The sequence below is a fragment of the Ascochyta rabiei genome, chromosome 10 (genome assembly GCF_004011695.2).
Source record: "Ascochyta rabiei chromosome 10, complete sequence".
Classification (NCBI taxonomy): Eukaryota; Fungi; Ascomycota; class Dothideomycetes; order Pleosporales; family Didymellaceae; genus Ascochyta; species Ascochyta rabiei.
Window position 1 is genome coordinate 1,009,876 of NC_082414.1, and position 12,231 is coordinate 1,022,106.

A 12,231-nucleotide genomic window follows, 5' to 3' on the forward strand; every position below is an offset into this window, starting at 1 on the left:
AAACTTAGGTGTAGTATAGCTGCTGTAACTGTTAAGGATAAGTAGCTAATAAGCACCTAATAAGCGAGTCTGTGTGTGCCTGTTAAAGTGCTTTACCTAGTCAAGGCCTAGCTTATCTGTTGTCCAGCTGTTGTCACTAACAGCAATAGTCCAGTCAGGTGGGAGGTCTTAATACCAGCTAGCCTAGTAGAGCTTCCCTGCTAGTATAAGGAAGGGTGGGATAGACCAACCTAACGCGTTAACACACTTAATTGTTGTTACCTACTTGTAATTGCCTGGCTGAACAACAGTAGCGCGTCTAACTGTGTTAGAGCTAGTAATAACCTTAGATGTTAAGGCAACACCTATTATAAACCTAGTCTTATTAAAGTTGTAGATGTCCTTATTAGGTATCCTATATATAAGGCGTGTCTCCTCTACTAGCCTAAACTACGCGCTAATCCTGACAGGATCTTTACAGCGTGCCCTTTATAAATAGAATTTCCTATTCTACTTTATCTAGAGTTCTGGCTGGCGCTTAATAAAGCGTGCTACCTAGTTCTTGCCTAGTAAAGGAGGAGGAGGATTTTAGCTGTAGGCAGTAAGGAGAGTGTCTGCTATTTGTTGTACATTAATAATCTAGGGTAGAAATCTACAACAATTAAGGTCTAAGATCTACTAAATAAGGGACTGCTCTTTAACAGGGCTAAGCTTAAGGTTGACAGACGTTGTTGCGTCTTTTGACTTAATGCCCTAGAGGCGGCAGCGGAGCGTTGTACGAGGCACCTGGTAGAGCAAAGCAGCCCTATTTTTTAACTAAACGCGTCCTAATTTAATAGCAGAGGTAGCAAGAAGGCATCTACCCTCTGTAAGGGAGGCTTAAGTACGTTGTGGTTGAGCCATCACAGTTGGGATGAAAGAAGTTTGACGCGTTTTGGTGGGGTTGGCCGGATACTGGTGTTGGCCGCTTACTGGTGAAACACGTTAGTCGTAAAGCTGACCAACCGGATCTGCAACCCACTCCTCCGCCAGATATGTATAGCTATTGCGGGGGTATGTACGTTACTTCGATGTGCATGTGAAACATTGAGCTAGCAGTGATAGCATAGAACTCACTTTAGGAAAGCTACTGACCGCAACCCTCACTTCCACCGACAAGCGTGTTTCACAATAAGCAGACACAACAGCAACGCAGAACAAAATAAAGTGGGTTTGAGTCACAGAAGGCTATATTTCGTGATGTAGCCGTGCAAAAGCCGAATGTACATTTACGCCATGAGTATGCCCCCATCATCCCAAAGTGTGGGATCTTGCTGCTGCGGGGTGGCGTGCGTGGCAACGCCCACCTGATACGGAGATTCCCACTCCCTCTGATCCAGAGTCATAGCTAGCCCGAGGAAACCGAATTCATGACAGAAACATCTAGCTCATCGTGCTCGTTCCAAACGCCCTCTCGTTACTGAGTTGTTTACGAGGTGGGGTTAGGGTTCATCTACGCCCGGTCAGCATTTATGTTTTCACCCGGGACTTTCATTTCCACTGACCTTCCTCTTGCCGCCGGTCATGGTGACGTTGACGAAACGGCGGGTGTAAGTGAGCCTCTTCTTGGCGCGGCCCTTGGGGGTCTTCTTCTTCTCCTGGGGCTCAACCTATTTCCAGCGTGTCAGCCTCCAGCTCATGCATTCGTCCATCTTCACCACGTCTTGCGTCGTCATTGTGTCCGTCATGAAAGAAATCGGGTTGGGTCGGTGTTGCGGTCGATGTGCAAGCGGATGCAGATGTATAAGCTTACCTTGGCTGTGGCATGTTAGTACTGATCTTGTGTCGCATTCGAAGAGTTATGACTTACGAGTCTGAGACTTGACCTTTCCGGCACGTGCGAGGGATCCGTGAACCTTACCCATGATTGCGGTTGATGGGTTTGATGAGTTGGCGACTGTTGGTTCTGTGTGGCAAATCGCAGGTCAGCTGTGTTCTATTGTCGAAAAACCGTGTGCGAACGGCGCGAAAAAAGGTTTTTGTTGCAAGGTTCGTTTGTGGATTCCGTCGAAGATGCGCTCGTGCGGGTGGGATACGTACAGGTTGGCGATGCGGTCGTGGGTGTCGATGACTGGCGGCGGCAATGATGAGTACGACTGGATTTCCCGTTCGTGTGCATTAACCGAGATCACATGATCCTGGGTCTCCAAGCTCGTCTTGGCGCTGCGGTGTGGCAATCTCACCAGCCGCAGAGAAACATAAATATAAGTGCGTCCGTTCAAACCTTTGAGGAGATTCAATAGTAGATTTATAGAAGCAACACAAATCACAAATGCCGGAGTGGCATTTAGTCTTCTCAGCTGTTGAAGGCTTTCAAGACCACTAGACATCGTTGATCGAGGGCAGCTGCGTCCGAGCTTTTCTGCAATCAGATCTGTCTTATCAGATTGAACGGGTGAACATCAAACAATGGACGCGCATCTGGTTCGCGACCACATCCCGCATGCGCTACCAATCTGGCAAGCGTCACGATGCACTTTGATGTGGGAACTTTGCAGGGCCTTGACGACTCTCTAGCTCCAACGTGGTTCTATAATCCTTGAGCCCGGATGGGATCGTGTAGCCGGCACCCACCGCCTGCAGAACCGCGTGATGCACCTGTTTGTCCCGCTCGAAGCATCGTTTGACCTCCTACACCACACTGGTGACAGCATCCTAGCTACTATCTAGTAGATCAGCGTGCTCTAGTTTGACCATCTTTCAGTTGTACAGCATCGCATACTCTGTCCAGCACCATGTATCTCTCACCAGCTCTCTTCTCCCTTATCTCTCTAGCCTCGGCCTCCAACCTCCCATCACCACAGCGCCTCTTCACGAATCCCCCGCCTCACCACGATGCCGGCTTCACGATTCCCACCGTTCATGAGTCCGCCGTCCAAGCACGCCGGATTCTACGCCTCGAAAGCATCGGCACACTCTCCACCGTCTTCCCATCCAGCTCGCACCACGCCACCGAGAACCGGCCTGCTGTCGATGGCGCGCCCATCGGGCTGATGGACTACTTTGGCGACTGCGAGCCCGACACTGGCAACCCGACCATCCTCGCCATCACCATCGCGACGTCGTTCAAAAACGTCGATGCCGGGTCCAACATCACGCTGAGCATGCGCTGGCATCCACAGGACAACGTGTGGCGCAGCCCAGCATCGCTGCCACGCTTCTCGCTTGTGGGACACCTGGAAGATATCAGCGCTGACGAGGTCAGTAAGCAGAATCTTACGACGTGCTTTGTCAAGTACCATCCCGATGCTGCGTGGTGGCTGCCTGGAAATCGTATCCACGAGAGCAAGTGGGTGAGGCTGGTCGTGGACGAGGTGTACTGGATTGGAGGCTTCGGTGATCGTGCATATATTGGCTGGATCCCTACCAAGGAGTGGTACAGCGTGACCCCGGAGGAGATCGAGGCCGTCAGGCTGCCGGGTGAGAAGAAGAGCGGGTGGGACAGCTGGAAGTCTTGGGTCGGACTTGGTGGTGAGGAGACGTTTGAATTGTGAGGTGCCTCCGTATCAAGCGTAGCATCGGTGACATCCTAGTGATCAGGGAGACTGGTCAGGACTATATTGAGCACTGCTATGAATCCAGATATATGTGCTGACGCGATGTTTGACACATATTCTTGCCAAATGGCATCCCGGCGTTATCAAAGCGTAAATACATTGAACAAATACATGATCATACAAATGTCCATTTCAACACGTCTCACCACTAGCAACAACCTCACAGACACTCTTTACCTCACTACAGCTTCTATCTGCCGCCTCAATGGTGCTTCGAATAGGGCGCCGTGTCCGTCAAGGCGCTGCAGTGTTGCAAATACATGCTCCAGTCCTCTGGCAGTGTACTTCCCGCGTGCGCCAAGTCAAAATGCCAGGTAGCCGTTCTCCAGCCTGTGGAGGCCCTGGGCTATGACAGAATTAGCGTTTGCATGTTGTCCCCCCCCCCGTTCCCTAGGCATGCAGCGGGGCTGTCGACTTTGGTTTGGTGAAGGTATACTTTGGCCGACGCATGCAAATTGCGTAACTGTTAACATTTGCGATGCTTCCTTCTCTTATCATACTACGAACATTAGTGGCCGCATTTCAAGGCCCAGCAGCTGGCTGTTCAACCAAAGGAGCACGACTCGCATCTTGAGTGTGAACAAACATTCCGGATACATGGCCACGCAGATGCCTATGGAGTAGATTCGTGACGTCGAAGGGTGGTGAAGGTATGGTTTAGGGTTTGGTGTAAGCGAGATCTATCATTGTCCAGCGTACTTCAACGCGAACATTCTCATCCACCGAGCGGCTTTCCAGGGCCTTTTACCCCTGCAGATGAAGAAGACAGCTGGTCGAGTACTGCGAGTAGGTTAGTTGGCATCTTTTCTTGAGTCACAGTAGTCAGATAGAGCTTGCTCTGGGCTCAAGTGCCACACTACCGAGACGATGATCAGGTTCTTTCCTTACGTACTCCTACCTTGGGCGCCACAATCGCCGTTACTCTGTTTGGAAAAACAAGGACATGGTGTTGTCTTGGGTAACGACAGTTCTGGAGATCGTATGGGTGCGGATGATTGCGGCGGAAAAGGATGTGGGCAAGTATAGCTCAGGCGCTGCGGCGCTAGACACAATGCCATATAAGAAAATTTCGGATTCAGCGAGGACACGGAGGGCATGTGCTGCGATATCAGATGAGTTTGACCATTGATGAACTCTCAACTTAAGCAAAATTGACGTGGGTCGAACACACCATTGGAATTTCTTGAGCTGGACTGTGACTACTGCCAGCGACAAATTTCTGATACGGACTGACACCCACACGCAAGCTCAAACTGCCTCATCATCAGACTGCTCGAAAGTCAACCTGCTCTATTATGCCAAAGACTTCGATACTCGAGTACATGCGAGGAGCAATGTAGTGGTGCGGAGCTCCTGCAATACTTTTTGTTGGTTCTGATAGAGTTACGTGGACGGACAGTACGGTACACATTTTGACCTGACTGGACCTACATCAATCGTTATATGCTTCTTGTTCGATGTGTTTGACCGTTGAATGGCTTTGCGGGACATATCGTCATATTGGTCACTTGTTGGTTATATACTCTGGCTCATCTTTAGTCAGCACCTGAAAACGCATACAAGATTGGTGACTGTGAAGCATGGTTTGATCGACGTTTTGAGGATGACATGCAACGAGGGCTGTGATCTGTGCCGTTGGAATCGTGAATGGCGCCGAGCTTTGTGCTTTCGTCGGCTCATCTTACCAACGAGACCGCGCTCCCATGGGATTGATCAATTGTCGCATTCGATTCAGATCGTCGCGATATACACATATTCGTCAACCGATGTCGTAACCTGTGAATCCGGTGACGATCAGGCCCCAAGTTCCGCTCCTCGTGTGTGATCATCTCTGGCATGACGATGATAAAGTACGTATACGAGCGCCACAGAGTTGCAAATGAGATAGAGAAATCGCCGCATGCAGCAATATGCGCGACGAGATGACAATCGCCCGACCTGACAGCTGTTTTAGCAAGCTCATCCATGCTTGCCATTCCGCTCGTTACCGCCCAATCTTTGCGCGGGTACCTGAACATCTTCATCAGTTCTTGCAACTCGCGACAGGCATTCTCAAACGCAACGAAATTACACTGGCCAGCCCACTTCGGAGCAAAATCCATCCAATCTTGCAAGAGTAGGGATACCGAGGTTTGATGGCGCCCTGTCTTCCCCTCGTGGTCCGTTCGTACAGCAAGCCTCCTCTCCCTCCAGCATTGCACGTCCCGGGATGATGCCGGAGCGAACCTGCACGCAAAGACGCACAAAACTACCGATTGGAAGCCATCTTGGTTCCCGGTAAGCGACCCAAACTTTGTACTCGGGAGGACAATGAACCGACGCGATATACTGGTGAGACTTGATGATTTGCGCGCAATGACAATCTCGAGAGTCAGAAGATGAGGCTGGCCGCTACCATCAAGCCGTTGAAAGATCATTGCGTTCCAACAGCGCCGGAGCGGACCTCGAGGACGCAATGACTTGCCGACTAGCACACCGCCGAATTTTCTTGACTCGCACCATTCCGTGTTTGTAAAGTGTCATCGTTGTCTGACCAGGAGGTGCAGGGACGGCCCTGAGCTTACTAGCTCCTAAGGACTTCCTCGTCGATGATGGTCGTATTGGAGCTAGTGTCGGAGCAAAGGTACCGGGGCCCGCTTGTTCGCACGAGGTGATGGTCTGAGGGGCGCAAGGGTATGACGGGCCACGAAAGTTTATAGGGCGATCACAGCTGTCGTGCCCGTGGCGACTGTGCGACTGAAGCAAGTGCCAGACGTTGACGTGTCTCGTAGGCTTCTGGAAAGACCCTCATAACCTATAGCGCCTGGATTAATGCTGGAGGCGAGACTCACCGCTACGGTGTCCATACGCTACGGTGTCCATAACAACGGCGGTGGAGGGCGGGGGACCGTGGTCTACGTGGTCGATCATGAAAAGCCGGAGATACAGTGCAGAATCAAGCGTTTGCCGTCAGATTGCTCGTGGCAGCTGACTGATCCTGAGGCTGCAGGTGCGACGACGTGAGCGTGCAAAAGAGGCACATTGCAAAGGGTCTCCCTGCGGAGTGGAACCCTGGCAGCGGTGGGCACGAAAAGTGGATGCAATGCCCACGTTGCTGCTGTGCTCGTGCAGTATGTGTTCCGCAACAAGGCATGCAAGAGAGCACGCGAGGAAGGCAGTGAATCGGCGTCTAGAAGACCCCGTCAAACTTTCTTCTCGAAGCCCCGCCTCCCTGGGCTATCGCTGCGACCTGGGAGTTGTTGTTGTCGTTGTGGGTGACGGTCGCGTAGGGCGCCAAAATCGAGGCTAGTGAACGCTGCAGGCGCCGAAACCACACTTCCGTGAATGAGTCCTGAAGGGCTTGACGGTTGTCCGTCGTTGCGCAATAAGTATACGAAAATTGAACAAGAGTGTGGCTATTTTGAGCGCACGATACGATATGAGGATGCAGCGCGGTTCGGGTCACTCGCCTCTGTTTGCTGATGGACAGTCGTGCTAGGTTGTTGACGTAACGGATGTACCTGCCCCCTGGGACAGACTTATCTCGACTTCAACCAAGACATCGTATGATTCTGCCGTCACTGAAGGGATCTCGTCGGGTTGATGATGACGACCGTTTTCCTGCTTACCGGTGCAGAGATCTGCATGGTGACGACGTTACCATTCTTACGGATATGTCGATGAGGCTGGGGAAGAGAGCAACTCGTGACGGGCGCGCGAGAAAAAGCAACAACGGTGTTCACAGCGTGTATACGAATCAAGCGCAAGCTCCGAAGTGTCTGCCGTGGCGCTCTGCAGCCCACCAGAGCGAGCAGTTAGGATCGTACCGCAGCCGACCAGGGGAAGACCGATGTCTTCAAGTCTCGTTTTTCAGTACATGTTTGCTTTTGCGCGCCTTTGGCTGAGCCGTCAAGAAGGGTAATTCCAGCGGGCGCGTGTCCCAACGTGTGGCTTGCACAAATCACTATGGTAGCGGGAAGGATGCTTTTTGCTGTTCCCCCGGTCGTGCAACCGCATCCTTTGTCTGTTGATCGAACGATGCGTATTGCTTTTTAAACGGCACGGATGGTTCAAGCCATAAACGAGCATGCTAATCTGAACGTTCCTGTGCAAATGTGTTTCTGATTATGAGAACATGAATCGCAGTCAAACTGGACGGCTTCAGATCTTATTGAGACGGGTGATCTTGACACCCATGGCCTGTCCCCCCAGCACGAGAATCGGGACATGTAATTACACGCTAAAGTCAGGGCGTTAATTGTGGCTTCGCGTCAAGAGCTTTACTAAGAGCTCCTTGCGCTCAATGGATCGACGGGCGCCGCATGTGGCTCTATCACACTGTACCAGCTGTGAAGACAGCGATGAAACCTCGGAGGCGAACTCTGTAGCCGATGGTCAGGAAGAAGCAGTCGTTGTACAGCGTGTTTCGGCGCACGCTCTTGGGCGAAACCGCAGAAGGCCTTCACCGACTTTGAACGAAAGTCCAGGCCACTATTGCTCGATAAGGACGCAGTGTGAGAACAAGCAGGGTGTTGAACAGACGCCACTGAGGAGTACGAAACCGCTTCCCTGGCTAAGCAGAAGTGGGGCCGCCTTCGCTGTTCCTTGCGCTGAGCTTCAGCAGCTGCAGAAATTCTTGCCGTTGAAAGTTGTAAAGAACGCAAGGAAGACTATAGATCACCTCATTGTGCTTTCCTTTGCTTCAGGAAGGTGGATCCATGCAGATGAAGCGGTCTCTGACTGTCCAGAAACTGCCGATGTTTTTTGGTGTGGATGCTGATGAAGCTGTTACAAGTGTTGGCCTGCACAGCTCTCTTTATTGCTGGGGCGAGCGAAGAAATTGCACTGTACTCTTTGGTCCCATCAGGCCACAAGCGAAAATGTGTAGACTGTATCGTTGCTATAGAGCCCCGGCAAACACGGTAGCAATTGAAGTGCTTTGCCTTCGTCCCACTCCTTGCTCGATGAGGCGGTGAAGTTTGAGTGTTATTGCTTTGGCAACCGCTGGTAGAGCAGTACTATCTCTCCACACCAAGAATTAGGGGTGCTGGCATCCTACGTCCACGTGCGCGGCATAGTGACGGGAGATGCGCATAACCATAGTGGTTTCCATAGAAAGAGCTTCGTGTCAGCGCTGTCAGGCACGTACCGGGCACTGTTAGTGACGTGGATGGGAGATTGAATGCGTAAGCAGATGTCTTGCTGCACGGGCAAGCATTTCGCAAATGATAAAAACCTTTACTAACAGCGTGCGATATGACGGGGTCGACATGGGTGATCCACAATATGTTTTGATTGCATTGGGTATGCGAGCCTGCAATAGTACTGAGTACTGTCGAAAGAATCATGTACACAACTCATGCAATCCCTGGTTCACCGCTTCAATCAAAACACACGATTACTGGGATGTACCCTGGAAGAACATTCGAGCACTCAGATCAAATATTTTGACATATGTCGAAGCACAAGTGCTTGTGCAGGAACCCTATTATAGTACAGAGGAATAGAGGAAGCGCCGAGCCAAATGGATGGGGGCGTCAGTAGATGGAGAGAAACGTATCGCAAGATTGGCGACGCCGGTGTAAATGCTGGTAAACAACAAGAATGTCTCCAAAAACGCCAATTCGAAAGCCGTGATGATGGTATCAACGGCTACGCTCGCCAAACGAACAAATGTCGCCTTGCTGAATCCAAGTATACATTATTGGCAACTCAGGCTAAGCCAAACAACGCCGGTAAAGATGACAGTCGAGGTTAGTTTTTGGATCGTTATGTCGTGATGGTAGTGCTGGTCGATGCGTGGCACCCTCGCTCGTGACGCTTCATGTTGCTTCGCACACTGAAGGCCTTGCCACATCCTGCCTGGGGGCATTTGTACGGCTTCTCGCCAGTGTGGCTGTGACTGTGAATGCGCAGACTACTCGGTCGAGAGAATGCCTTGTTGCAGGTCGAGCAAATGTATCGGTCCTGGGACTGGGGGAAAGCTGATTGACTGGACGTGCTGATGTAGTGATGGTGTTGCCAGGGGTTGGAGCCATTCGCCGAGGAGCTGGGTTGAGGCATTGACATGGGCATGGTCGGCTGGTAGTTCGAGGGCAGCGGCCGCTGAGCGTACATGCCGGCGCTGTTGTACGAGTGCTGCTCAGGCGAGTAGAACGACGTCGCTGAGGCGTTGCCTGGAGACGACTGGTAGGGCGACTGAGCGTACATGGAGCCGCTGTAGGGAGACACGGAGTGCGTTGGAAGTGAATCCCGCTTCAGAGGTGGCATTGATGATAACGCTTGACGCTGCTGGTGGGGCTCCACGTTGTTGAGCGATGCGCCCATGAAGTAGGCTGCCGATGCGGCGGAATGAGTAGAGACGGAAGATGGGGATCTTTGGCCGTCCCCAGCAGTATCAGGGTGCATTGGTGGTGTGGGAGGAAGGGTCATGCGAGTGTTGGTCGCCATTGTTGGCGCTGCAACGTAGGTTGAGGGTGGCTGGGGTCTTTGCATTGTGCCGGTGCCAGGTTGTAGTTGTGGTTGCTGCTGCTGCTGTTGTTGCTGCTGTTGTTGCTGTTGTTGCTGCTGTTGTTGCTGTTGTTGCTGTTGTTGTGTCTGTCTCAGTTGTGGTGAACACGACTGTCTGTGTTGTGACTGTGGGCTTTGTCCTGCGGCTGCTTTCGTTAGGCCTAGTGAGAGGCAAGTGGCGACGAGGTACTTACCAGAGTCTGAACTAGGCTTGTCACCACCGGCAAATTCGAGGAGACTAGAAATAGAAGGCAACGAGGGCTTGTGCTCTTCTGCAGGCGGCGATGGTGGTGATTGAGGGCGTTGGCGGTGGTACTGGTAGTCGACCTGCTGTGGGTGTGCGGCGTAGAGGGTGGGGGCAACGCTGGTCGATACTGGGTATCCACGGAGCTGTGGTTGCTGGTAGTAGGCCGAGTGCGGAGGTTGCTGGAAGGCCTCGCGCTCGCGCACGCTACCGTGTACCATGCTGGCAAGATGCATTGCCATGGAGAAGGATCAGGTCACGGGGTACAGCAGGGCTGCGTAACGTTGTAACGTTTGAATGTTGAGGTGCGTGGGTAGAGTTGGGAGAGGGAGTGAAGGGTGAGCAAGTGATGACGAGATGGAAGGGGTGGTGGTATGCTGCAGTCGAGGGACGGGTAGTGGCAGATATGAGGCGCCAGGAGCCCGGGCGGCGTGCAGTGCCTATGTAGAGCAGCGGTTGGCGAGATTCAGCACGACGCCCGTTCGCACTGTAGCGTCGTCAGTGGAGAGGCCCGCGGTGACCAAACCGTTGCCAACGAGGTGGGTCAGACGGCGGACGACCCCAGTCCTGTCAGGTCCCTGTCGAAATTGCAAGAGCGGTCGACGAGGCGGCGGACCGTTGTGACAAGCAGCCAACCTCCCAGCACGGCTAGACGAACGCTGCCAGCCCTGCAACGGCAATGCAGATGATGGGTGAAAGGGGACTAGGGCGGCGATGCGCACGCCTCCGTAACAATGCCTTGGCCGAGCGATCCGCCCACACATGCCAGACCTGCCAGAGCAGCCAATCTGCGCAGCGCCGGCGAAGAGTCGCTTTTGGGCTTCTTGTACGGAGGCAGTGGATGGCTGGTGGGCGGCGTTGCAGGGGTGCCCAGCTGCTGTTCCAGGACAGGCCGTGATGCACCGCAGATCGACCCTCGCAGGCCACGCCTGAGGGCAGTCTGTCTTGTGCGCTGACGCTCGGATGCAAGCACCCTGTGCGTCTGCTGGGCTCTCGCACGTCTGGCCGGCGTGGGTTGGATGGCGAGGTGTGTGAAGGTTGTCGTGATCGTGCCTTTCCGGCGGAGCGGATCAACCCTTCCCGGAGGCAGTCACGCTGTCACACTGTCACACAGTCACGCACCCGCCGCCTGCAGTCAGTCGCTAGTAACACAGCCCTCGAAGCTGTGCGTCGCCGATTGCTGCTGCTGCCGCTGCTGCTGCTACTGTCCGAACCGAGCAGCGCGCGAGACGCCGTGGTGCCGGCGTGGGTGCAGGTGGTAGGGGTGGTTTGCGTCCCCTGCACAGGCCACTCGGACGTGCGATCGATCGACAGCAGGCCCGCGAGCACCTGCACCCAGCCTGATGTCGACGGAGACGAGAGAGTCAGACCAGTCACGAGAGTGTCAGACCAGTCACCAGAGTCAGGTGCAAATGGCCCGGTCCCAGATTCGGAGACGTTTTGCCGGTGTCGTGGAGCAAGGTCCTAGGAAAACGCCGACAGGTTGAACCCTCTCGCAGCCAATGCCAGTCAGTGCCAGTGGGTGCCAGTCAGTGCCAGTGGGTGCCAGTCAGTGCCAGTCAGTGCCAGTCAGTGCCAGTCAGTGCCAGTCAGTGCCAGTCAGTGCCAGCAGTCAGTGCGAGGCCGACAGCGCTGCGAACAGGGCGTCGAGACAAGCACGGAATGGGCTGGCGAAGGATCACGCAGGGGAGGGGGCGCGGAACGGCAGACGCTGGTCTTCAGAAAGGGACACACATGAGACGAAAGACGATTCTGGCACGCTTTAAGCTCCCAGCCGCCTCTCCTCTCATATCGTCTACACCAAAGCGGGCGGGCGGGCGTTTAGTCCCTCGAGGGCGAGCGATGCCCACTAGCCACCATAGTACCGTATCGTCCCGCGAAGGCTCAGTGGCATGGAGGGTGCGCGGTTAGGGAGCGACCATG

At 53.5% G+C, this 12,231-nt stretch overlaps 4 protein-coding genes across 4 annotated transcripts, besides 4 other annotated features; 1 reads left to right on the plus strand and 3 right to left on the minus strand.

Annotated features, from left to right (window-relative positions):
- Window positions 1–965: part of a mobile genetic element that runs on past the window's edge.
- Window positions 966–1,447: 482 nt separating this feature from the next.
- Window positions 1,448–1,883, minus strand: EKO05_0006438 (40S ribosomal protein S30; the record flags this gene model as incomplete). The annotated part of the gene is made up of 4 exons (XM_059636803.1): window positions 1,448–1,471; window positions 1,524–1,628; window positions 1,677–1,771; window positions 1,829–1,883. 4 exons carry the CDS (start codon window positions 1,881–1,883, stop codon window positions 1,448–1,450), a joined length of 279 nt encoding a protein of 92 aa, XP_059492786.1.
- An 870-nt stretch (window positions 1,884–2,753) lies between these two features.
- EKO05_0006439 (uncharacterized protein) lies at window positions 2,754–3,512 on the plus strand (the record flags this gene model as incomplete). Its single annotated transcript, XM_038946116.1, has 1 exon — window positions 2,754–3,512. The coding sequence occupies one exon, from the start codon at window positions 2,754–2,756 to the stop codon at window positions 3,510–3,512; it is 759 nt and encodes a 252-aa protein (XP_038797933.1).
- Window positions 3,513–5,251: 1,739 nt separating this feature from the next.
- EKO05_0006440 (uncharacterized protein) lies at window positions 5,252–5,992 on the minus strand (the record flags this gene model as incomplete). Its single annotated transcript, XM_059636804.1, has 1 exon — window positions 5,252–5,992. The coding sequence occupies one exon, from the start codon at window positions 5,990–5,992 to the stop codon at window positions 5,252–5,254; it is 741 nt and encodes a 246-aa protein (XP_059492787.1).
- Window positions 5,993–9,323: 3,331 nt separating this feature from the next.
- EKO05_0006441 (uncharacterized protein) lies at window positions 9,324–10,529 on the minus strand (the record flags this gene model as incomplete). The annotated part of the gene is made up of 2 exons (XM_059636805.1): window positions 9,324–10,210; window positions 10,259–10,529. 2 exons carry the CDS (start codon window positions 10,527–10,529, stop codon window positions 9,324–9,326), a joined length of 1,158 nt encoding a protein of 385 aa, XP_059492788.1.
- Window positions 10,093–10,148: a tandem repeat.
- Window positions 10,530–11,486: 957 nt separating the features above from the next.
- Window positions 11,487–11,515: a tandem repeat.
- Window positions 11,516–11,811: 296 nt separating this feature from the next.
- Window positions 11,812–11,921: a tandem repeat.
- The last annotated feature ends 310 nt before the right edge of the window (window positions 11,922–12,231 follow it).